General features: G+C 43.1%; 1 protein-coding gene across 3 annotated transcripts in view; it reads left to right on the plus strand.

The window, feature by feature from the left end:
- The window catches only part of fam13a (family with sequence similarity 13 member A), a 259712-nt gene that overhangs the window by 130949 nt on the left and 103189 nt on the right, over positions 1-25574 (plus strand). For all 3 annotated transcript variants that reach the window (XM_084319360.1, XM_084319361.1, XM_084319362.1), the window contains exons 7-8: positions 834-920; positions 8820-9064. In XM_084319360.1, coding sequence (XP_084175486.1) covers positions 834-920; positions 8820-9064 — 332 coding nt within the window. The remainder of the gene's footprint in view (positions 1-833; positions 921-8819; positions 9065-25574) is intronic.

Genomic DNA, 25574 nt, shown 5'->3' on the forward strand with positions numbered 1-25574 from the left:
TTCCATAATAATAGTAGTATACCATAGTAATTTACAATTTAGAGGCATTTTTACCAATCCATAAGCATGCCCACTCGTTTGTCTCTCCACAGTAAAGCCTTCCCCACCCACCATGTGACAGTGGAGCTTGGCACAGCTTGCTGAGACAGATTGTGTGGGCCGTCTAATGCCAAGTTGTTATGGAACGGGTGGGGATTCAACTTGACAGATAATTAAAAAAAAAAAATGGCAAATGATCTTCAGGCAGTTCATTTCTTTATTGCCATAAAAGCATGCTCTTGTTCAGAACATTGTGAGCAGGCTGGGTGTTAGTGAACGCCCAGAGTCTACGTTATGTCGGTGATTATGGTGTTACTGTCATTCAGTCATAGTTTCAAGTTCAAGTTTGTTTTTATTTGTCACGTAGATGTGTAGTACATGTACATTACAGTGAAATGCTTGGTTCTGTATGAGCCCCTGATACTGTGCTTTATACAGTAAAAAAAAAGTAAGTAAAAGCGGAATAAAGTCCCAACACTATACAAATATACAATATACAAACTAAAGTACAACCTAAGTACAATGAAGTAAAAATGCAGACAATGAGGTACAAATTTTCTTTTTTTTTAAATGCCAAAATGAGGTATGGATGTAGTGCAAATCTCTTTAATAAATAGATAAAATATGGTGGTGTGTTTAAAGTGAGTGTTGAGGTGAGTGTTTGTTTAATGAGTGTGTGCATAGTGTGAAACGGTTGTTTTTGCAGCAGCTAACTACGGTGTATTATGTGACGTATGGCAATTTATAATTGAATCTCACTCTTCTCTGATTACTCTCTGTACATGTTCTTATAGGCACCACCACACGCTCCAGCAGACAACGCAGACACCTTGAACCAATCATCCGGCAAGCATCCCACAGCGGCGCAGAGGAAGAGGAAGGTACAGTAGGCCTATAGTTGTTGTTTCTTCGCCCCACGGCGATGCAGCACAGCTGTGGGGACACAAGCACAGATCCACATGACTCACACGCTCACACCGGGACGCCTAACAACGAGGCGACTGATATCAATGTGTTCGGTTCCTCAAGTCCACTAATTCTATCCCAATACAGCTCAATATGGCCAGATGATGCATGTAAGCTAGTATTGCTAAACTGGAAGTTAGATTCTACCCTAAAGCCATGAAAGAACATCTGCGTCTGATTAGCCAGTCTGTTTAGTAGAGGCAGAGCTGTGCACGGTCTCTCTCTCTCTCTCTCTCTCTCTCTCTCTCTCTCTCTCTCTCTCTCTCTCCCTCTCAAGGTCTTGTTGTACTATTACCAATGTAGACAAACCTTTCATGACTAAATGGTTGGACATTCATAGCCCGAGATACGTGGACACACACAAGATCCTGGAGGATTTACCCCTACTGCGCCTGTATGTAAAGAGAAGTATGCTTCTGGTGTGAACAGCCAGGCCGGTGTTAGCCGTAGCCGTTCAGCGAGGTAGCTGTTCAGTGAGGCAGCCGTTCGGCGAGGTAGCTGTTCAGTGAGGCAGCCGTTCTGCTGGCAGCCGTTCTGCTGGCAGTGTGTCCCTGGTGTCAGTCTCTCCACACACAGGCAGCAGAAACCTGATTATGATTATAAATCTTTGTCAGAAAGATTCAGAGCTATTCAAAAAACATTGGGGACTAAAGCCCTGGGAGCCCAATGTTGCCACCTTCGATTGCCCTGGTTTCAGTTTCCCCCTCGGCCGGCAAAAGACTCATGGCTTCTTATCTGTTCATATCGCCTGGCGTTGAACACTGAGGTCACAGAGCACAGCAGCACTCCACTCTGCGTCACATGGCTTACTTGATTTGATAAAGGACATCTGTTGGAGGAAACCACAACACACTCATTTGCAGTAACTGACAAAAACGGGAGCTGTGGTATGCTCTTCCTGTTGCATTGAGGAGTTGTTGTTGTTGTTGTTGTTGTTGTTGTTGTTGATGTTGTTATGAATTGAAAGTTGTCCCTACTACTAATAATGTTGATGATAATAATAACAGAAATATGATATTTGGTAATGAATGAAGTTGTAATTGTAATCTTTAGAATTTTCTTAATTTTTTTATTATTATATAAAAAATTTAATTATTAGCTGTCTTGTGTTGTAACCACCAGCGGTTGCTTTCCGTGTAACAGTCGCCCTGTAACAAAACCCCTCACTTTTTTCACGAGGGGACAAGGGAAGGGTCAAATTATAGAGCTAGCTTTTATGCTGCAAAAACCTTCCAGTTTATTTGATGACTTACTGTAGGTAGCTACATTCACAGGTAGAACGCAGACATATGGATATTGACGTGCATTAACTGTGGAAGTCAACTCATTCCTCTGAGCTTGTTAGATAGGCCTACCCGCACATAACGATTGACGGCTGAAAGTATCTTGCTGTGGCTGTTTTTTTTTTATGCGGCTCCTGAACCAAGATTACCTCCCTGAAACGCGTCAACACTGGAGGCAGTGGAGATAATGGAAATGCTGATTGAGCCAACAGTATGATTTGCTTGGTAAAGGGGAAAATAGCTTCTTGCTGATGAAGGGTGTTTGCCGTCCCTGGAAAGTCAATGATATTGTATGTAACTTATTCTTAGCTCCTTTAACTGCCCTACCATGTTGTTTCTTATTATGTGTACAGCTACACAGTTATGCTTAAGAAATGCATATGGGTTAGTTGTTTATCTGCTTCCACAAGCAACGTGTCGACAGTTTCAAGGTGACAATGATAAGATTCTAAAAGGACCCTGTCGGAAATTCATTAGGGTCCAAACGGTTCCCTAGCAACGGAATTCCAGTGAAACCGTCTACAGGAAATACACTTCAGATTCAGATTCAGACTGCAGCTTGGCCTTGTCCCTGACCGTGGCTGCAGGGAACCAGGTGACGATGGAGAAGGTGAGGATGGACTGGATAATGGAGGTGTAAAACCGGGCCATCATGGTCCTCGGCAGCCTGAACTTCCTCGGGTCCTTGGGTCCTTTTAGAATGTTATCGTTGTCACCTTTAAACCATAACCAACAGCAATAACTAATCTCCAGAGATAAGACTGTGTGCTTATTGATGTCACCAGTTCAGGAAATCGTGAGTTGAAACAATAATAACACCTGCACACGTATCAGTTGATATGTTTAAAATGAAAAGGGCTAATTGTGGTTCTTACTATAGGAATTTAATTGAAAACCTCAGTTCTATTCCGATGCTTCTTACATCTTAAAGCTGCAGTAGATCATTTCTGAGATTCTGAGTGAGATTACCTGCCCAGCTGAAATTGAGCAACCCTGGGAACACCACTTGGCAGGTTGAAGTCGCGGGTGCCTCTGGGAGTCTGGAAAACCTTTGTTACTCATGCACAAGCTTGAAAAGTGATGCAGAGCACGCTCTGTTTCTGCTGGGCAGGTAAACTCACTCTTGCAAATTTCTCTGAAGTTGCCCACTGCAGCTTTAACTCATTCAGAGCCACGCCCTTATGACCATATTAGGGCTAGCGTGCCAACACTGAAGTCAATGGGAGGACGGGGGAATTTGCGAACGCTTAAACTATATATTAAATTATGGCTATGGGTCTAATACACCTGTCGCTTATCAATGACTTGCTTGCAGTCAACATGTACGAAACGGATAGTTTTTTCATTGGTGCATTTCCGTTTTATACCGTTTTGAATACGAGTATAGTTTTGGAGATGTCTAGTAATTCCAGAGAAATTCCGCAATAATAGCTCTTTAGTGGAATACACAAAACACGTTGTAATTTTTCTGCTGATTTATGAATAGTTTTCAAATAAACGCTAGATTATCGATAGTATATGTGTACTTATGCACGCTAAAGAAGCGGGCTGAAAAATCGATTATCCATGCCATGGTCAGCGCTAACGTTACGCACACACACACACATGCTGCGATGGCGGAGAAAAAAACATCTGATTAATCCAAGACTGGTAAAATAGAGTCCTTACCTCACATCAGATGTTCTGCAAAAAGATTAATCCAATTCCTGATCGCCATTCCAAATATTGATCGTGTTTATTGATCCAACGTTATAGCACCAAAACATATAATCGACGCTGCTCCGAGCCTCCCCAGTGAATGTGGTAACAGCTACTGCTTGCCCGAGAAGGGAAACCCCGGACCGGAGTTTTTTTCTGATGCACAGTCCCACCCAATCCAATCCAATGATGTGCAATACCATCCGGGAGACGATAGGCGGCGGTATTTGCCCTTTTCGACCTCAGACCCATTCCCAATGATAACGTCAGGCTGGATGGATGAAAAATGTATGGATATTGCTAATAAAAGAAATAACGATTAAAACCCGAGTTTTCTCGGGTCTTGGCACTCAACGCATGGTGAGTTAACCCGACTAATCTCGTGGTTGGCACTGAATGGGATAATGGTCATAGACATACTGTAACTATGAATTAATGAACACTGTTTAATATTAACCTTAATATCTGTGTTGCCTGCCTGGAAATCTGTTTTCGATGTAGTGACATGCACCAAATTATGATCATAGATCCCCTGGCCTGCTATTTTTTATTGCCAATCAATAAGTGGGGTGAGGTGAGTAAAATTAGAAGTGCATCTTTTAGGTCAATAGTCATTCACACGGACTATTGGAATATATCATATACATATATTGATATCCGGGGGGGGGTTACACGTTATCCAATTGACATTCATCATATAGGACGACGACAGCATAATAAACATTTTATATATTTTAGAATATATATATATATATTTTTACTTAAATGGTTCGGCGCCAAAAACGAGTATACTCATTATTGCCCGCCATGCGTTCAGCGCCAGAAACGAGTTAACTCGTTTTTGGGATCGTTATTTCGTTTATTCGCTATATCTATTCATAATTCATGTCTGCAGCCTCTGTATACCCTGGTGAATGTGTCTGAGCTGGCAGACGGTCAACACCGCCCTCTACTGCCTTGCGGAGCTATTGCATCCCATTGAAAATGGGCTGGTGTGTTTTATGAGCCGATCTGAGCCGTGCGGGCCGGGTTTAAATACTCAGGCGAGCCAGGGGCTTGCCAGGGGCTTACAACGACCAATGTGAATATTAACCCCGCCCCCCCCCGTCCATGTGTAACGCTTGGTAATGTCGGGGACATGATCACTGTGGATAACTGGAATGGCAATCAGATAATTGGATTCTTTTTTTTGCATTACATCAAAGACAAGGTAAGAACACTATATATGAAACCTTGCGTTGATCTGATATTTATTTCTACCGCAATCAAAGCTATCTGTGTGTAGGTGTATGTGCTTATTACCGTTGACTGCGGTGGGGGGGGGGGGCGAGCGCCCCACTACGATGGCCATTTCATGTATGCACGACAAGATATAATAATGATAATCTAGCGTTGATTTTAGGATGATTAGATAATCAGCTGAAAAATTACAACGTGATGACTGGATTACACTAAAATGCCTTTTTCTCGTCTTTTTCCTGGAATTACTCAAAAGCACCCAAACCATACTCTATTCAAAACGGTATAAAACGGAAATGTACGGATGAAAAATCTGTTTTGGGCATGTTGCCTGGAAGCAACTCACTGACAGTTGACGCCGTTATTAGACCCATAGATATAATATAAGATATATTTTAAGCACTCGCAAATGTCGCAGTCTAAAACTATATCCATTGAATAAAGACCTGGCGATGGGTTAATGTGTTAATGTTTGCTATTTTTTTTTATTGTCGATTTTTTGACTAAACAAACAAAATTGTCACAACATAAACAAAATCTCTCGCTACAAAAACACTGAGGGATGCTACTTTGATAAGTATGGACATATTGTCCTGCCCTACACTGGAGGCTGCCCTACTTATTATGAGACAGGTGAGCTGACTGATGGCACCGCATGCACACTTTTACACCATATACAGTATGCACACATACCAGGGTTACACACACACACACACACACACACACACACACACACGCACGCGCGCGCGCACACACCAGCTGTATAATGAGCACTGTGAGCGGTGCAGGGAGGGGAAGGTGTGAGATATGGGATCGGACAGTGTTTGTATAGTATAGAGATCCTTTTATAGAGGTTTAAAGCACTGCAGGGCTGTAAATCAAACATATCTGTCTTCGGTTCAGCTCTGGTTATGGAGGAACAGGAGATATGCTTCTGTAACCCAGTTGCAAATCAGCTTTGACAGCCATAAAACCCATGGATGCATCTCTCTGCAGATCTGCCAGTAAAAGGTGTGCATTCTTTGACAAAAAGGGACCTTATTTTGAATGCATACCTACCTACACAGGGTTAATTTGAAACCATGACCAAGCTCTTTTTCAGCCGGCAGCTCAGAGGCGCTGGCCATGGTTGCTGTTGTTGTTAGGCGACTAGGTTGAAAACCCATTAGAGGCGTGGCACTCTTTTGCTTAAAAGTTTTACAATTTTCAACTGAACACATTCTGAGCTCTGTCTGGAACACAGCACTGTGGCACAGCGTTTCCATTGGAACAAATGGGGGAAAGAAGCCGGCTCTGAAAATACACTCGCCTTATAACAAGGGTCTATGGATATGCAACAACATCATTATGTTATCACATTTATTTTAATTAGTTGGTAGATTAGGCGTGTATGAACATAATGTGTGGCCATAGTTGTGTACAGTTAAGTATTCTTTAGCTATTTCACATTATTGAATTATTGTATATCGGAGCGTGTGTGTGTGTGTGTGTGCTAGTCCTTTGTCCTGTTTACGTCAAATGTTGGGACACTGTTGCAGCTACACAGGTAATGTGTTCACAAGCTCTAAAGAAAATACCAACAGGTAATGTGTTCACAAGCTCTACAAATACCAACAGGTAATGTGTTCACAAGCTCTAAAGAAAATACCAACAGGTAATGTGTTCACAAGCTCTAAAGAAAATACCAACAGGTAATGTGTTCACAAGCTCTAAAGAAAATACCAACAGGTAATGTGTTCACAAGCTCTACAAATACCAACAGGTAATGTGTTCACAAGCTCTAAAGAAAATACCAACAGGTAATGTGTTCACAAGCTCTAAAGAAATATCAAGATATGTTTAACTTTCCACAGAGCTTTCACTACGAGGTCTATAGTATACACCTAACAAGGAGGTTTTGTTGAAAGGCCAGGTTCAAGGTCTGGTATAGTTGTATATTATAAAACGTAACCAGGTCAAATCATAGGGTAATGTTTTCTTTGGCCGCCCTTGGCTATGTGTTGAGTTTTATATCACAAACTTTCAAAAATGCTAATCCTTTATTTAGAAACCAGGTTATTTCCCTCTCTGGTCAGTGAGGCAGTTTAGCCATCTGCCATATTTCCAAATGTCCTACTTAACGCTGTATGATTAACACGCACAGTAGCTGCCGTCTTGGTGCCAGTTGGTGTTTGCGTTTATATTTCTGACCGTATGGATGGGAACAAAGTGAGAGTGGACTTTGAAAACATTGCATTTGTTTTTTGTTTTAACAGTATTGATTTACTTATTAATTTCCCAAAATCTTCACCGTATCCACATTATCCGCTTGTGTCCCGTTTCCTGTTTTGCCCCCAGTCTTTCCCATGCCATACTGTGGCTGGCAGATTTGAGCCAGGCCACTCACTCTGCTCTAAGCGGCAAAATCCATATTGTGGGGCCAGAGAAGCATATGGAGCCATTATGTTCCCAGAGATGCACCATTAACAGAGTTGAGCACTGTGAACAACTGAACATGGAGGCAGCATTCATGGATTTGAGACAAATCCATTAGGTACAGTGCCAAATGGAGATGTTCCATTGGTAATTGTTGGAGGCAGGCGGGTAATGACGCCTGGTAATGCAAGCATACTGTAAGCTATAGACTTAGGGCTAGAGACAAGCTTTGTGTGTGTGTTATTATTGGCTTTGCCCATTGTCGATACTTTAGCTGTTTGCTCCAAACCCGTTTGATAGTGCAGTTTCAGTCTGCCACACCGCAGAAGAGGAGAGCTTGACCCGCCAGTTATTGTGGGTCTTTCAACCAGATGAACAGATTATTAACAGGTACTATTTTCTGACCTAACTTGGGCCATCCTGCATACAGTACATACTTACCTGCATACATACGTTAGATAAAAACCTTAAGCTCAATATTAATTAATATACGTTTATACATATTTCTTGCCTCCACTCATCTCTAACTTTATATATAGACTCAATAGTTATAAATAGTCTATAGTTACTACTTTATTTGATGCCAACTTTCGACTGCTTTGCTACTCTTGCACACTTGAAACATGCGCGTGGAAAACACTTGGTAAAAATGCAGGGGTTATGTTCCATAACGTTGCCGTGGTTAGGTTGAGGTTCTTCTACACGGCAGTCGGCAACTCGCACCAATTCTACCGTCTCAGGCTGAGCACGGTAAGACAAACATGAGTGTAACCCTTTCCTTTTACAGGCTCACCTCTGTCTCCCTCCCTCCGTTCAGGTAGCCTCCTGCCACGCCCTAGAAGATCCTCCACTGCATGTTTTATAGTAACCTGAGCAAAGGTTGCTGGTGTGTGTGCGTGTGCGTGTGTGTGTGGTACAACAAGTCTACACTTCTGTACCTCTGTGTATGAGGACATACCAATTACCAATACAGAAATGTGTGTGTGTACACAATCACTTTGTGTGTGTGTGTGTGTGTGTGTGTGTGTGTGTGTGTGTGTGTGTGTGTGTGTGTGTGTGTGTTTACACACATACACCGATGCAGCAGTGCTAGCAGCAGCAGGTATCCTGTTACCTCCCATGACTTCTCTGGTTTCCAGCCTCACTCGTCGCTCACCCTCCTCTTTGTCTGACCAACAGGTGAGGAAGGGCATGAGTGACACCGCGCCCTGTCCCAGCCCCTCTGCCGGGCTGCCCGTAGTGAGACCCCTGCCCATGCCCTCAGAGCGAAGGTGGCCCGGCCCGGAGATGATGGAGATGACTCCTCCTCCTCCTCCGCCCACGGAACAGCAGGAACCCCCCGACACGCCAGTCCTCCTCCAGCCCCCCGGTGATGACGGTCATGCTGACGTCAGCTCCTCCGGGAGCATGGAGGCCGTCACCAGGTGAGAGCTTCTCCCCTAAATACACCTCTGATTTAAGCTTATTTATGTATTTATTTATTTTAAATGTTTGTGTCCAGAACCAGTGTAGGGTTTCCTGAAAACATTGCATTTGTTTTCGTTTTAGCAGTATTGATTTACTTATTAATTTCCCGAAATCATCACCGTATCCACATTATCCCGCTGTCACTTCTCACAAAAAGCTGCCCCAGCTGCTTAAAAGCACGCTTGTCTGTTCCGCGCATGAGAATCTAAAGCCTTGCTAGCGGCCACACTGCTCCTTATGTAGCTTTATACTTTAGAGTTTTGGCGTGGTGTATACTAAACGTGGAACACGGCATGTCATAGCAGAGTGGAAGAAACAGGGCCCATGTTTCCTAGGTCAAGGCTGATAGTTGAGAGCCTCATGTCGGATCTCCAGAGCTCACTGTGGCCAGGGCATGGAGCTATTGCAAAGCTATCTGGCTACACAGTTAGCATTAGCTGCCTCGCAACACAGTGAAACTGTAACAGTACTATAGCCAGAACCCAGGTGCAGATACAAACAGGCAGAGACGATGTTGAATCAGAAAACCCAGTTGGTATATTTATTAGAAAAAGGGAGAATACGGTAACCAGGTTCTCAGACAGTCCAGGGAGTTGGCGCATAGATGGGTAGTCAGACAAGCACGGGATCGTGACCGGGGTCGGGTTCTCCAGGGAGTAGGCGAGTAGCAGGGTAGTCAGACAAGCAGGGGATCGTGACCGGGGGTCGGGTTCTCCAGGGAGTAGGCGAGTAGCAGGGTAGTCAGACAAGCAGGGGATCGTGCCTGGGGTCGGGTTCTCCAGGGAGTAGGCGAGTAGCAGGGTAGTCAGACAAGCAGGGGATCGTGACCGGGGTCTGGTTCCCAGACAGTCCAGGGAGTAGGCGAGTAGCAGGGTAGTCAGACAAGCAGAGGGGGGGGTCATAGCCAGAATCAGGTTCTCAGACATTCCACAGAGAAGAGTAGTTGTTTATTTATTTGTAAACATTCGAAATAAAATAATTCATTCATTCATTCATTTAGTATGGGTTGATATGTTGAGCAGATGGTTTGCAGTGAAATGAATAAACAATCGGCCTGAAAATAACATTAGTGTCCTCTTACCGTTCGCCGATGAGACTGGAGGAAAAATATCCCAATTATTTGACCCCGATCTCCTAGATCCATTTCCGGTTTGTATGGCGCAATAAACGCCGAAATCATATAGATTATTGCATTTCGAAAGCGATCCCATGCACCCGAGTGTTTGTCTGGAGTCACGTAACAAGATATGACTGCCGGAGGGATTTCCTCGACGCACCGATCGCCACTTCCGGTTTTGGCGAGAGTGTAACTCGCCCGACCATCCACCAGGCGGCGGTATTGAGGCATTGCAATCTCATACAGGGTGCCGCTACAGTCCGGATGGAGGCTGGATGAATTATGAATGCCATGGCGGGGAAAAAAATATTGATCCCAAAAACGATTTACGCCGTTGTTGGCGTTCAACGCATGGCGGGCAAAAACGACTTTCGCCGTTCTTGTTAAAAACAACAAAGTTGACCAAAGTGCTGTACAAGTCCCACAACATAAGAAAAAGAAAAAAGAAAAAAAATATTATTATTATTATTTTTTTATTTTTTTATCTCGGAAGCTTCGAATTAAAATCGAATCTCGGCCCCGAAGCTTCGAAGGCCAAAAAAGCTTTGAAGGTCAGCCCTAGTGCCTACACATAGTCACACCGATGGCCTGGGCGGTTTCATGCTTAATTATTTGGTGGCCCCTAAAATCAAAGGGATGCCTATTTGCGTTCCAACAACAACTTCAAGCACAGGCAGAATACGGACGTTTGACAGGAAACTATTTTGATTTTCCCGTTTCAGGCTATTCAACTTGAATTATTAATATATTAATATTAATGATTAGTAATTGGAGGAGGGCTCTAGACTTCAAATGTCCATTATTTCACAAGTAAATAACCACACACACACACACACACACACACACAATCATCTCATGACCCCCTGCGGGGTCCTCAACCCTCAGGTTGAGAACAACTGATTCAGTAAGCTGAAGTTACGTATTTTTTTGCTAAACATTTTAAACTGTCTGTGTTTGATACCAGTGCTACTGGTTTGCATTTGGAATATCACCGGAGTACTCTGGTAAATAGGTTATGACCGGGCTACTGTTGTTTACGTAGGCATCATGGTCCCATCACTCTAGGGTGAAGCGGAAGAATGTGGAGCATCCAACTACCATCTTGCCAGGCCCAGTGGCAATGTGCCTCTGGCATCCAAACAAGCTTATTATAAGTTGGTGAAACTGGAGCCCACCGGTGTCGAATGTTCCCCGTCTGGGAATAGCAGGACTACAGCTGTGTCTGTTGTTAGGGAGCTCCTCCTGTGCACTTGGGGCTGAGATTAGCATTCGCCTAGCATGCTAACACACCTGACCTGTTTGATTTGCTGTCTGGTCTTCACCTGCAAAGCCCTTCACCAACCAGTCTCTTCTCTCCACCCCCAAATCCAACCCTTGCAGCTTTGGGGACAGAGCTCTTCTCCAGGGCAGCTCCCAGGTTCTGGAACTCTCTCCCCCAAGACATTAGAGACTCAGAGTCCCTCACAGTGTTTCAATCCTGCCTCAAGACTCATCTCTTCTCCACTGCCTTCTCTTATCCCCCTCCATCCATCCTTGTGTGTTTGTGTTATGTTTCTCTGTTGTTTGCCTCATTACCACCATCCTAAAGGTGCTCCCATAGTCGAGCGGACTGTACACGGACTAGACTCATCGGAGGTCTGCTGGACTCTTTGAGATTTCATAGTCGAGCGGACCTCCGCGGACCAATTTCCTACATGTCTCGCGCCAGTTTACAAAAAATGTCCCACGCTGTTCAACTTCTGTCATGTCGTCGTCATCCGATGTCAAAATAAAGAGTATGTTATCTCCGTTTCCAATATTTCGATAATAAAACGGGCAGTTTTACACACTTGAATAACAGGTTTAAGGCAGCGAGATGCAATGTACCGTATAGGCTTGAGGTGGACAGCGCGTGGTGCTGAAATGACAAACACTCATTGCATGAAATAAAAGCACCAGTTTTATTTCGAAATATTGGAAATGGAGATAACATTCTATGATGTATCTTTGAATACCATAGTTTCTTTGAATTAAATGTTGTAATTCTAACATGCAGACCAGTCACGTCCGCGCCGCTGACTTGGTGTCACACAAAATGCTGCTCTGCGTTTTGGTTGACATCGAACTGCATTTAATGTGACGCCGATCTGCATTTTACTCTGACCACTCGCTCCGTGCCAAGAGAGAGTAGGGCTTGAGATGTTTGAATGGCTTTTCTAAATGAAGTGTGTAAAACTGCCATGAAATATTTGTTTTGTGTGACACCAAGTCAGCGGCGCGGACGTCCGCGCATTAGAAAATTGGAGCTTCGCACTTTGGGTCTGCTTTGAGTACCCTTTGGATCCGCTTTGAGTCCACGGGAGTCTGCTCCGTGTACGGTCCGCTCGACTATGGGAGCACCTTTAGTGTAAACCAACTTTGTTCACAGATGTGTTCACAGATTATTTCCATTGAACACATTGAACTAGACTTGGTCCTGCTTGGCAGTCCTCCCTAAAACAGTTTCAATCATTCCAGTCTCATTGAGTTTGTACTTCAACAACCCAACCCTATGAAATGTCCCCAATCAGCATTTTGTATCATCTGAATTGGGAGGCCTGGGCCCTCATTCATCAACGTGGACGTAGAACATGTTCTATTTCCACACGTAAGCACAGAATGTAGAATCAGTGTACGCACAAAATAAACGGGATTCACCACACGTGCGTACGCAGGTTCTACGCACACCTGTCATGATGAATATGACTTTGATCCTACGTTTGAGCTCGTGCACTGTTTTAAGTATTTGCATACCAGAACCGCCCCGATTAACCATATACGGTAATGGAATACCCCCATGAAATGTGGAAAAATGGACTAAGCCGAGGGAAGCGTGTCATGAGACAGGCTGACAGACGTGTACACTTACGGTGATGTCGGATATGATATCTATTAACCATTGCTGCCTGGGCAGCGCAAACACTAATAAAGACCGCGCTGGAATATGACTGCCTTTTCCCGTGTTGTTTGATTAATACCCAGGGATTAAAGTTCTCCTCAATTTTATTCCAAATCGCGATGGATCTCCCGTCAATTTTCTACCTGCTGCATATGATTTCTAGAGGCATACTACAATCTATTTTGATGTCAGTATTGGGTAGCCTATATAAACAATAATACGAGAGCATATACAAGAACAATGAATCTCACTGCATGTATGATGTAGCCTGCCTTTCAATACATGAACTTGAATTCCATCATGTTTGTGTGCGGGACTCACAAGGCTGTTGTCACAATGGGTGGTACCGGTACAGTAATAACAGTCCACACAATATCACGATGGACCATGCCATAGCCTATGTTCTATTACAGGGGTCAGGAACCTTTTTGACTGGGAGAGCCATAAAAGCCAAATATTTCTAAATATATTTCATTGAGAGCCATATAGTATTTTTAACATATAATAAATTAAATATGTCTTACTTTTAATGCGACTTCTGGTGCTGCATGGTTTTGCTGATGGCCTTGTAATCTGGTTCACACGTGGTGAGATTGAGCTTCATGCAGGCGTTGAGGCTTCCATCAGTTAAACGTGAGCGTAGGTTGGTCTTAATGTTCCTCATATGCGAGAATGACTGCCCACATGCATATGTAGAGCCAAACATGGTCAATACGGCAATACTCACGCTGCATTGTGTGGTATGTCACAGGAAGCTCGTTCCAAGTTTTAAGAATCAGCTGGTCTTCAGGTTGAAGATTTTTTATTTCTGTCCACTTGTGTTCCCTCGCCAGCTCTGCTCGCTATATCTTCAGCTACAGATACTATTAGCTGTATCTTCAAAACTAATTTCTGTTTACTTTAAAATGACACAGTATTATTAAGAAATATCACAAGTATTAAAAAAAAAAAAAAAAAAAAAAATTACTCACAAATTTCGGGGAGCCATATGCTGTCACCAGAAGAGCCATATATGGCTCGCGAGCCATAGGTTCCCGACCCCTGTTCTATTAGGACATGATCTGTGACGACAAATGTTCTAGAATGTTTGATTAGGATATCATACTCTGACAGCATGCCTATGATCAACAAAAACGCGAACTTGAATCCCATCATATACATAGTCTGTCCACTATCTGGTGTCATTGCAATGCGTTTTCTATTCTTTCTTATACAGTACAAAGGGGGAAGAACACTATCGTGGGTGTTCATATGACTTGTATTCTGCTTACAGCTTCGAAATTCCACTTGTTTCGTTTAACGTAAAGCCTTTTAAATATAATCAAAACGTTCCCGTGTTTCTGCGGTCTGTGCGCAAAATAATAACGAGTTGAGCTTTATGATTTATGATGAATTGAAAATGGGGGACCCTGATGTAAACAAGACGAAAGTCTCTCTCTGGTCTGCATCCCCTTAACAATTGTATGTACTGAGCTGTACTGTACTGTACCCATTCTGCAATCTGTTAATAAACTTTTCAATCAAGTCAGTCAGTAGCCTACACCCCGTATATTCCGATAACGCTATATGAACCATGCTGCATTCATTCTGAGAGAAAGATCTATTATTCCAAATGCTATTTATAGGGTTTATAGGGTTTTGAACTACTGTTGCTATTTTACAATGAACTATAATGAATTACGGGGGTCATACAGAACACACGCCAGTGTCTTTATTTCCGCCTTAAAACTAATGCAGAACTGAGGAGCGCTTATGCGTAGTAACGATATTCTACCACTGGGCGTCAGCTAAGTGTGGTCCGAGCTGTGCGTACACGTAAGCACGGAGTCAAGTTCAAGTTGAAATTGATGAATCCCACTCTTTGCTTAGAAATGGTCGTACGCACAGGATAAGCACAAATCTGTGCGTAAATCGGGTTGATGAATGAGGGCCCTGGTCCTGTCTGCCAATCAGGGCTTAGTATTTGTGACTGGTCTGCATGTTAGAATTACAACATTTAATTCAAAGATACCTTATCAACTCAATTATATTTGGTTGAACACAACACAAAGAACACGTTATTCTTGGGGAGCGACCACGCTCGTCCTTCATAAAACGGGGACGGCGAGTGATGCTGTCCATTGGTTTGTCTTCAAATTACAGCCTAACGTAATCGTGCATTTGCAGAAACAACAACGTGGCTTACAAAGGGTGTCCTCGTTAGCCAAAACAAATGGACGGAAATGTATCCATCAGTTCCAAGAAGTGAATTCTGTCCGAACGTTATCAAAAAAAAATAAAACCCGATACAAAACTGGCGGAAACTGACACTATCAGCCTCATCCGACAAACGGATACTCATTGAAAAACAATTCAAAACAGACGTAGATGGACGGACACAATGGGTCATCAGACACATTAAACACATTTATGAAAAGTTTAAAGACATGAGCCCTTCCTATTCCAGCACACCCACAATAATATGTTTTGAAATATACATGTACTTAACACTTTGCCGCCCGACCACGTATAAATACGGGTTTCGAATCCATGCGTTGAGGACAGAATCACGTATAAAGCCGTGGCAAGTTGTTATTGCTTTTATTCCATTTTAATAACCGGGTCAAGGTCGCGGAGCGGCACTGCATATATTCCCTAGTCTGTGAAATTGTGAACGTGCAATACCGGCCAGATCCTCTTAGGGGCGCCATCGCTCCACTGCAGTATGCCCTGTGGGCGAATGGATGACTTTTTTTTTTCCTTTCAATGGAGATTTTCAGTACCCGGATTCTGAATCAGCATCTTGTACCGTGGATTACGTTTCGAATCGCAGATTTCACCATGGAATAAGGGGATTTATCATCAGCCAATGGACATATCGATCTACCAGATGCCGATCGATAACGGGGAAATGCTCGCGGGTATCTCACCGGCTCATGGTAAGATCTTTTTCACATAAATTACAGCCGGATCAGAGCTTGCTACGATACGCAACCAGCCGAGCAGCGTATGTGGCTAGTTACATGACCACTGTTATTGGTAATCAATAATAATAAACGACATCCCCCGCCCCCCCCTCTGATGCATACATGCATTGGGACAGTCCCGATGATATGCAGTTTGAGTTATTTCTTTAGCATATGTAAAATGGAAATGCCGTTGAATATAACGTTAGCAGCTATTAGCCCTATAACTAGCCTTCCAGAAAATATACGAGACAAAATCCGCTATAATGCTTATATTCACGGCGCTATAAAATGACAACCTATTGATGCATTTTTTTTTCTTTAAGCCATTTTGAAGGGACGGTTTATGAACTCAATTGACAATGAGAATGGACAGATAGCAATACTATAAAGTATAGATTTAGCTGTACAAAAAGACACCGGTCTGTTTACAAAAGCTGGTCCTCAACCACTATATTAGACGCATCCCAGCGGTCGCCAATGTGTTAATGTAGGTGGCTATTCTGTTATCTAAAGCTGAAATATACCTTCTCGCCAGGTATGTGATTACTGGCCTTGTAAGTCGATGTACAGTTGTCTCTGCGGATCGAATAGCAACTATATTGCAAGCTAACGGAAACTAAAAACAAGTTACAAGTGCTATATACTGTACAAAGTCAGAAATGAGTCTGTATTGCTGTTACAGCTGGTCCAATACACCATACTGTCCTTGGTCACCATTCAAAACCATGTCAACACCAGATCCATTAACACATGTATGTGTTACATAAACATTTGGTGTGACACACATAGTGTGCAGATATGCTTTATTTAGATTAGCAAAAGCCATCCCAAGACTCGTTGTACGAACATACTCTCTCACGCACCGGATTGCACCACGCAGTGAGGGGAAGGGCGCAAAGGGGAAATCAAGTTTACACTAATGAAAGTTAAAAGAACTCCATGCAACATTGCGTTTCAAAAAGCACAGCACATTATTTACTGTGTATTATGAGATTACTTGTGCCTACACTGAACTGAAATGTCGTGGAACTGACATTTTTGGAACGGTGTGTGTCTGGAGAGGAAGGAGACGAAAAAAGGCGCGTGATTCTGCGTTTTTGCCTGCGAGTTATGAAACTTGGTTCTCGGGAGTGCCGTTCTGTAGCATAGCAATGATAGCAATGACATAGCAATAGCAATGATTGCGTCTGGAAAACAATGACGTTAATACATTGGGAACTATACCTTCAGCATCAGGCTACTCCACACCACAGGCTCATACTAGCTTTGCAAGCCAGAAAAAAAACTATTGCATTATTTGTTTACAATGCAAGATTCTTGTAGGCCTATAAACCTAGGGAATGAGGTTCCCCCCATTGTAGCTCCCATTGAAGATCAAGTATTAGAATAGAAGTATTACAGCCAAACTGTATTGTGTAGATTCATAATCTTTGACGGAGGTATACATTATTTAATTCTTATACTGTTACAACCAATGAATGTAAATGTTTTAACTTCATCTTTGAGAGAATGTGTCTGTGTAGTTCTGATCTATTTGGAATTGGTCGCGCCGTGTTCAGGAGACTCAGGCGCATAAAAGTCTATTGGATCATGTCTCTAGCACCCACACAGCCGTAGCTGCAACCACTCAAGCCATCAAGGCTCTCATCCACATTCATTAATTTGCTCCCCCCGCTATCTCCTCCCTGATTTCAGAATCCCGGAAGTGTTGCGGTGGTCTATATCGTAATATTTACTAGTTTCCATGGTAACTACTACAGTACCCATATGCCTCTGCAAACTTCGACCAATCACAAGAGTTACAACTACTGTTTTTTTTGTGTGCAGAATTCGGCCCCATCTTTGTTTTTTTTGTAGCTATGAATAAAATGCTCAAAACATGAAAACTTAACGTTAAAAAGTAAATAAATCAGGTAATCACGAGTGATTCCAATAGTGTATTCTGTCAGTTGTTTTGATATTTTGATCGTCGTCCCCTCAGCTCTGCAGTGTTCGCTCGCAACTGGTCTTCAAATGCCAAGGCCTTATGGGGACCGTAGTAGTTACCATGGAAACAAGTAGATTCAATTGTTAGAGCAATTGAATAGGTGGAACCATATAAACCCTCCACCTTGAGAAATGCCTGTGGTAAAGTGTCCATAACCACGTGACTTCCAGGTCTATATCAAATCCAAATGATTTTCAAAGTTCTGTGTCTAATAGAACCCCCCATTCAAAGTTGTAATGTTCTTTAGCCCCAGATATAAGCAACATAACTTTCTGTGGCTTTATATTGTTAATAATTTTTTTTAAATGATGGCACATACTGTACCTAATTCTCCTTCTCAGATGAGCAGGTGTTTCCTTCCTTTCTCCATTGAGTGGCAGCAGCTTTCCTCACCACATCAGTCAGTGCCAGTAAATCAACCTTTAGGAGACCTTCCCCAGGCCGTAAAGTCCCCTCATGAGATAGTATTGGGTGACTGATCCATAGACGGTATGGCGGGGGACCCCAGTTGTGTGCGTAAGCAACAGACTTAGCTTGCTGGCCCCACTACATTATCCTTTGGGGACCCCAACGGCTGTTAACCCTTACACTACCACTATATCAAAGGGTTAACCCTTTCACTGTGACACTACAGAAGGTTAACCCTTTCACTGCCACACGACAAAGGGTTAACCCTTTAACCGGCTGTAGTGTGGTAGTGAAAGGGTTAACCGTCTGTAGTGTGGTAGTGAGGGGGTTAAGGTGCCAACTCGGCTCTTGAGGGATGTTTTTAATGAATGTTTATCAGATTGTCAGAGGATTGCACCATCTATATATACATTACGACTGTGATCAAAACCACAAGTCTTTCTTGTCAACCATTTTAACAGTGTTAAAGAAGGGGACATTGACAAACCTGCAAGTTAGATCTCAGAAGGTAATGGAGATCTGCACTGATCACCACCATCTGGTACCAGGAGAATTTTCTCTATGGTCGTAACGCTCGTGAAAATGAAGAATAGTTATAAATCTACTATGCAACATACAGTACTATAAACCCATGGTTATACATTAGTCCAAATGCAGTCAATGCTCGAGTACAAGTCCAAGTCCGAGTTATCAATGCTCAAGTCCAAGTCGAGTCGGGAGTCCTCAAAATCAGTCCAGGTCTCGAGTACTACAACACAGGTTCTACATCACTTTTTAACCACTGTTTCCTGGCCTCTACAAGCACAAAAGAAATCTATGTGACTGCTTTCACCAGAAGCTATGGCCAAAGAGAAAATCCTTCCAGAACCAGAGAGCAGGCAGGGCCTCTATGGGGCTCTATTGAGTTTAAAACCCATAGTTTAAAGTATAAACCTATAATACTACTAGTATACATTTTTGAAAGCGTCTGTGACTTTGACACCAAGACTTACGGCCATTTGGAGAGTCTTCTGCGTCTCTGCTGTGACCGCTCTCATGTCTTCTTGTCAGCTTGCTCTCACTTTCCATAGGTAAGTGTCAGAAACATCTGAGTCAGCATGCTCTCTTAGCATCTAGCCGCACCGCCGCGGCCAACTGGGCCAAACCGGATTCAACAGAGAGCCCTGAGTAGAACACGACACTGACAGCGGTGAACTACTTTTTGTTTCAATGTTTGACGTTTCTCGCACCAAAAAAAGAAACATTTGCCACTTAAAGGAACATGCCAACATTTTGAGAAATTAGCTTACCATCTTCTCCAGAGAGAGACAAGAAGATAGATACCAGTTTTCTCTCTGTGCATTCAGTAGAAAGCTATCTGGCTGCACGTTAGCCTAGCTTAGCACAATGAATGGAAGCGGACATGACCGGTTAGCCTAGGCAACTAACACCTCACGAAGGATAACTGGTCATGTCCGTCATGTTAGATAGGCCGTAAAGCTTGCTAAGAGGACATACGCTGGCAAGATGGAGGCGCAAATGGCCCAGAACGACACAAGAGGTTTATGGCGAGGACTACGGACGATAATTGACTACAAAGTCAGCGGCCCCTCAATCGGGAGTGCCGACGCCTCTCTCGCGGATCAACTCAACTCCTTCTACGCACGGTTCGGTGCAAACAGTGGCGACGCTAGCTCACCGAGGGGGGGGGGGGGGGGGGGGGGGGGGGGGGGCACTCTCTCATTGACGGAACACAGTGTGAGAAGAGCATTTATGCGGGTGAACACCAGGAAAGCAGCTGGCCCAGATGGGATAACAGGACGGATACTTAAGTCCTGTGCTAACCAGCTAGCCCCAGTGTTCACCACCATATTCAATCTATCCCTGGCTAAGTCCGTGGTCCCTGCCTGCTTCAAGGTGTCCACTATAATCCCGGTACCAAAAAAATCCTCCCCAGCAGGTCTTAATGACTACAGGTGTCAGGACAACAGCCTGCTCCTGAACATTGGTAAAACCAAGGAGCTGATCGTGGATTTTAGGAGAACACAGCAGGGGACACACACACCACTGTGGATTAACGGGGCTACCGTGGACAGGGTGAGCAGCTTTAAGTACCTGGGGGTCCACATCTCAGAGGACCTGACATGGACAACACACAGACTCAGTCGTAAAAAAAAGCGAAGCAGCGCCTCTACCACCTGAGACATTTATTTTTTTTTTTATCCACTTTTTCTCCCATTTTCTATATTTTCTCCCATCCCAATTTCGTATCATCCAATTCAACCCTCCCCTGTCACGAACGCTGTTTCTTGCCTCCCACAAGCCGGCTGCAATGTGGACTAAGTCATACATAGCACAAGTCCCCTCCGGTACTTGAGGTAACAGCAGTCGCATCTTTTCACCTGCGCAGCTCGATCTCTCAGTGGCGAGGAGTAACGCGTGGGAGGCTCACGCTGCCCCCGACACTTCCTGATTCTACTGCCTGATTCTACTACCTGTAGGAGTCGCTGTCCACAACGCCCGATCCCCACCCATCAGTTTCCCACCCCCTAATACGGCCAATGTGTATTAGTACGGACGACCAGCTAAACTGAAAGCAAATGTGGAGCGCTGGGCTCGAACAGGCAAGCCCAGCGTCTCCGTCATTCGTGGCGAGCGCCTTGCCCACTACGCCACGTAGCCGCCTCCACCTGAGACAGTTAAGGAAGTTCAGAGTATCGGAGAAGATACTCCAGTCCTTCTACTCCGGATCTGTAGAGAGCATCTTGACTGGAAACATCACTGCCTGGTATGGAAACAGCAAGGCACAGGACAAGAAGGCCCTACAAAGAGTGGTGCGCTCAGATGAGCGTACTACGGGTATTGCACTACCCTGCAGGTCTTATATAACAAGAGGTGCAAATCCAGAGCCTGCAGAATAATGAAAGACCCTCACCACCCCAACAACAGCCTGTTCAAGCTGCTGTGGTCAGGCAAACGCCTGCGCACACCAGCAACTAGGACAGAGAGACTTCGGCTCAGCTTCTTCCCCCAGGCCATCAGAGTCTTGAACACTGAACTCTCAAACACACAAGCACACATGAGCACACACACAACACACATACTGTATACACTCACACACTAACAGACACTTTAGCACGAACACACACACGCTGCACACGCACACACTCAATGGTCACTTTACACAATGAAAAGGTCACTTAAAAAAAAAGAACGGGAGTGGTTCTTGTATAGTAAATAGATGGATATAGCAAGATAGCATAAGGATATATAGTATAACTGTATATTGTATAGTATTGTATAGTAGTGTACATAAGACCCAGTGCCTCATCCGTAGCTAACACTGTATTGCCCTATCGCAGGACCTTAGCATGTCTTTACCATGCTTTTTGTAAACTTTATGTACATTATACCTGTTATGTCTCATTCTATGTCTTATTCTTATTTTCATTACTTGTATTATTGCACAATCGCTGCAGGCATGACCACCCGCATTTCACTGTATGCTTGTATGCCGTAACAAATAAAACTCTTGACTTGACTTTTTCCATTCATTGTGCTAAGCTAGGCTAACGTGCAGCCAGATAGCTTTTATATATTTTTTTAAACATTAATTTTGATTTGCAAATGTTTTGACTTAGCCAGATAGCTTTCTACTTAACGCACAGAGAGGAAACTGGTATCTTCTTGTCTTGAAATAAAATAATAATAATAAATAATATATCCTTCTTAGCAGACTTCTTAGCTTAACATCCAAGGGAACTAATGGGATAACTGGGGATGTTGTTTGCTCCTGACAAGAGTCTCAAAGTCTGGGGTGATGGTAGACAAAGCAACTCTGAGGTCATGCTCAATGTCTAATCTGTTCCTCTGCTTTGTCTTCAGCTGGACCAGAGCTGAGAAGCCACTTTCACAAAGATAGGTAGTGCACACAAAAAAAAAAAAACGCAAAAATTCGGCGTCGACGAGTTTTTATGATCGACGTCGTCGACTAATCGTTGCACCCCTACTTGTGAATGACATGTTTACCACTTGGAACACCTGTCCCCTGCATTCCAGTCACTGCCCCTAGCCCTGCTCCTCTCTGTGCTGACCCTGGGGTCAAGTTCAGCGCCTCTTACTCATCATTCTCCTCAGTGGTTTCACTCTTACCGGCACACACTCTCCCCTATAGCCCCTATAATGAACTGATCGATTGTTGGAGCAAAGGGGGTGTTTGGTATTGATGAATACTGATAGTATATTTATACATATGTAACATAATAATGTTTGTGTTCTGTATTCAAACCTGGATGAAGAGTGTTGGTAATGTGCCCTATGGATTATAAATGATGAATTATACATTATGATTTATACATTATACATTATGAATTATACATTTTGAATTGTGCATTTTAATGTGGACCTCTCGATCGACTCTAAAATGCTGGTGTGCCAGTGGCACTGCATTATAAATGTAGTCTTGAGCTCTGTTTGCTGCTGATGACTTTATCTATCTATTGATCTATCTATCTATTTATCAATCTTATCAAAACTCCTCTTATTCAGCAGAGCACAATATTGCCAGGCGTATAGTGCTACTGTATATAGTGATATTCATGTCAGTCTATGGGCATTGTATAATAAGATAGTATTATCTTATGATCTAATATCTTCTGAAGCACTTTGTGCAGGAAGGTGCTATATAATGATTAGTACTGTTGTTGTTATTGTTATTATTTCTCCTACCACTACATACTTGAAGCAACACATTTGGCTTAAAGTGTCTCCTTTTTGTCAAATAAATGTAACTAGGAAGTAGGAATACAAAAAAAAAAGATTACAAAAAAAAGGTTTAATTAAATGTTTAAAAAAAAAGAAATCAAACGAGTCCCAGCAGCACTGAAGCGGAGCCACACAGCCAGTATCCACCACACAAGCAACAATAGTGTAGCAGCAGCGTGTTCTTGGCGTCAAGTAGGTGAGCATAGGGGATTCATAGCAGCTTTTGTGTGCAGTTGCCATGGTTCACTGAAACCTGTGATGTAACCATTGGCTTTCTTAGAAGCCCTACATTGGAAAGAGGTGGGGGTGAGGAACGTTGCAGTGTGGTGCGAGAGTAGCTCCTGAGGAATATGAGGGTATTGTTGGCCGTCCGTCAGGAAGTGTCATCCATCAGGACCGAAGCGGGGAAGCAACGCTCGCTGGATCAGACTGGTTTTCACTCACCTTCAAGGGAAATATCACTGCTTTTTCACTTTTTCTCCCAGATTTTTGCGACCGCTCCAGAGTTGTATCGAGTCGCGACAGAATCTGATGTCCGATGATATGACATGTGTACGCAAACCGGGCCGCTGTTGCGGCCAAGTCGAACCCAGCCCGGGTTCGCAGGAAATGCTGTACAATTTCCCCAGTTTTCCCATTTCCTCATTGCAACATGCGTTCACACACCACAGATACTTGATTGTTGTAATAGTATGTAGTCTGGTGAGAAACACCAAGAAAACTCCCCACAATCTTGTAAAAATCCACATCTATAGTAGCTCCCATCTGGAGTTAAACTGCTCGCTTCTGTTAGCATCATCTTCTGCAGGATTGTAATCAAATGTGCTGCCGCCATGGGAACACGCCAACACCAATCTGAACACAGTAGCTTCATCAAATAAAAGTAGAACATGAGAAGAAGAACACGGAAGTAAACGTTTTAAGTTTTAACTGCAGATGGAGCTATGAAAGTGTTTTGACCAAATTGGGTCAGAGTCTGCCATTCAGGGGCCTGCACAGACAATGCGGGGTACATTCAAAATAGATATGAATGAAAGATAAAAAATTTTGAAGTATGAAGTATAAAAACAAAAATATATCTGTTAATTTGACATATACAAAAGAAAAAAAGACAACAAAAAGAGAAACAGATAAACAAATCATAGTCTACCCTGTTCGAAAAAGGAGTAGGAAGAATACACTTTTTTAAATTCCTACCCCTAACCTCTTAACAGGCGCTCCCAAAAGTGTAAATTTTTTTTACTTGAACTTGAGGACTGCATATCAAAATACTATACTTTATATGTATAGCACATGCATGGCTGAAGAAACACCCTGGGTCCATAGCCTGAAGTCTTGTGTAGTACATGTCCAAATTTAAAAAAGAAATCCGAAAGGCTGCAGAAAACCATTTTCTCATTGACTCCAATGCATTCCGCGAAAGTTTCATTTCCTGTTTGCGATCGTGACTTTTCACCTAGATCCCTGATTCGCTCATTCCCACGTGGGGTATCATTGGAAAGCCAGACTCATTGGTTACAACCCTGTCCAAAATATGCACACCCGAGCCGCTAGAGGTCGCCAAAGTGGCGTGTCGCGCCGGTGGGCAAATCGTCCTCAAGAGGGCCCGGGGCCTGGTTGTTGCACGTTAAGAAGTTAACTATCACAAATTAGATAGTTTTATTTTATTGTTCATTTTATGTATAAACGCTGTATCTCTATACAATCCAATACATGTATATTTATTAAAATATATATATATATTAAATAAATACCACAGATAATAGTAGTATACATTTCCGTCTTCATATCTTTCGTGGATAGTAATATACATTTCCGTCTTCATATCTTTCGTGGATAGTAATATACATTTCCGTCTTCATATTTTTCATGGATAGTAATATAATATTTCCGTCATATTTGAGGGGAAAAAATAGTTTTTCTTTTTTGGAACGGCACTTGGGGCAAAAGGTCAGGGGCTCAAGCCCCCCGTTGGCCTTATCTGTGCACGCCACTGGTGCCCTTACTAGGGTAGGTTACAAGTCAAGTCAAGTCAAGTCAAGAGTTTTAATTGTCACGGCATACAGGTATACAATGAAATGCGGCTGGTCTTGCCTGCGACGATGTGCAATACAGTGGTACAACATATACTAGAATCCAATAAAAAAACAGTGGTACAACATATAATAGAATCCAATAAAAAACAACAGTGCAATAAACAGGTAACATGGTGTGCCATCTCGGTATCTGTACATAGTATTTACAGAGCATATAGGACATGCTAGGTAGCTTTAGTAGTGCAATACACTGTTCCTGTTGTTTTACTAATTTAAAGTGGCCTTTCCTCGTATGTATTTCAGAGTTGCCG

The sequence above is a fragment of the Notolepis coatsorum genome, assembly GCF_963971535.1.
Source record: "Notolepis coatsorum genome assembly, chromosome: 7".
Classification (NCBI taxonomy): Eukaryota; Metazoa; Chordata; class Actinopteri; order Aulopiformes; family Paralepididae; genus Notolepis; species Notolepis coatsorum.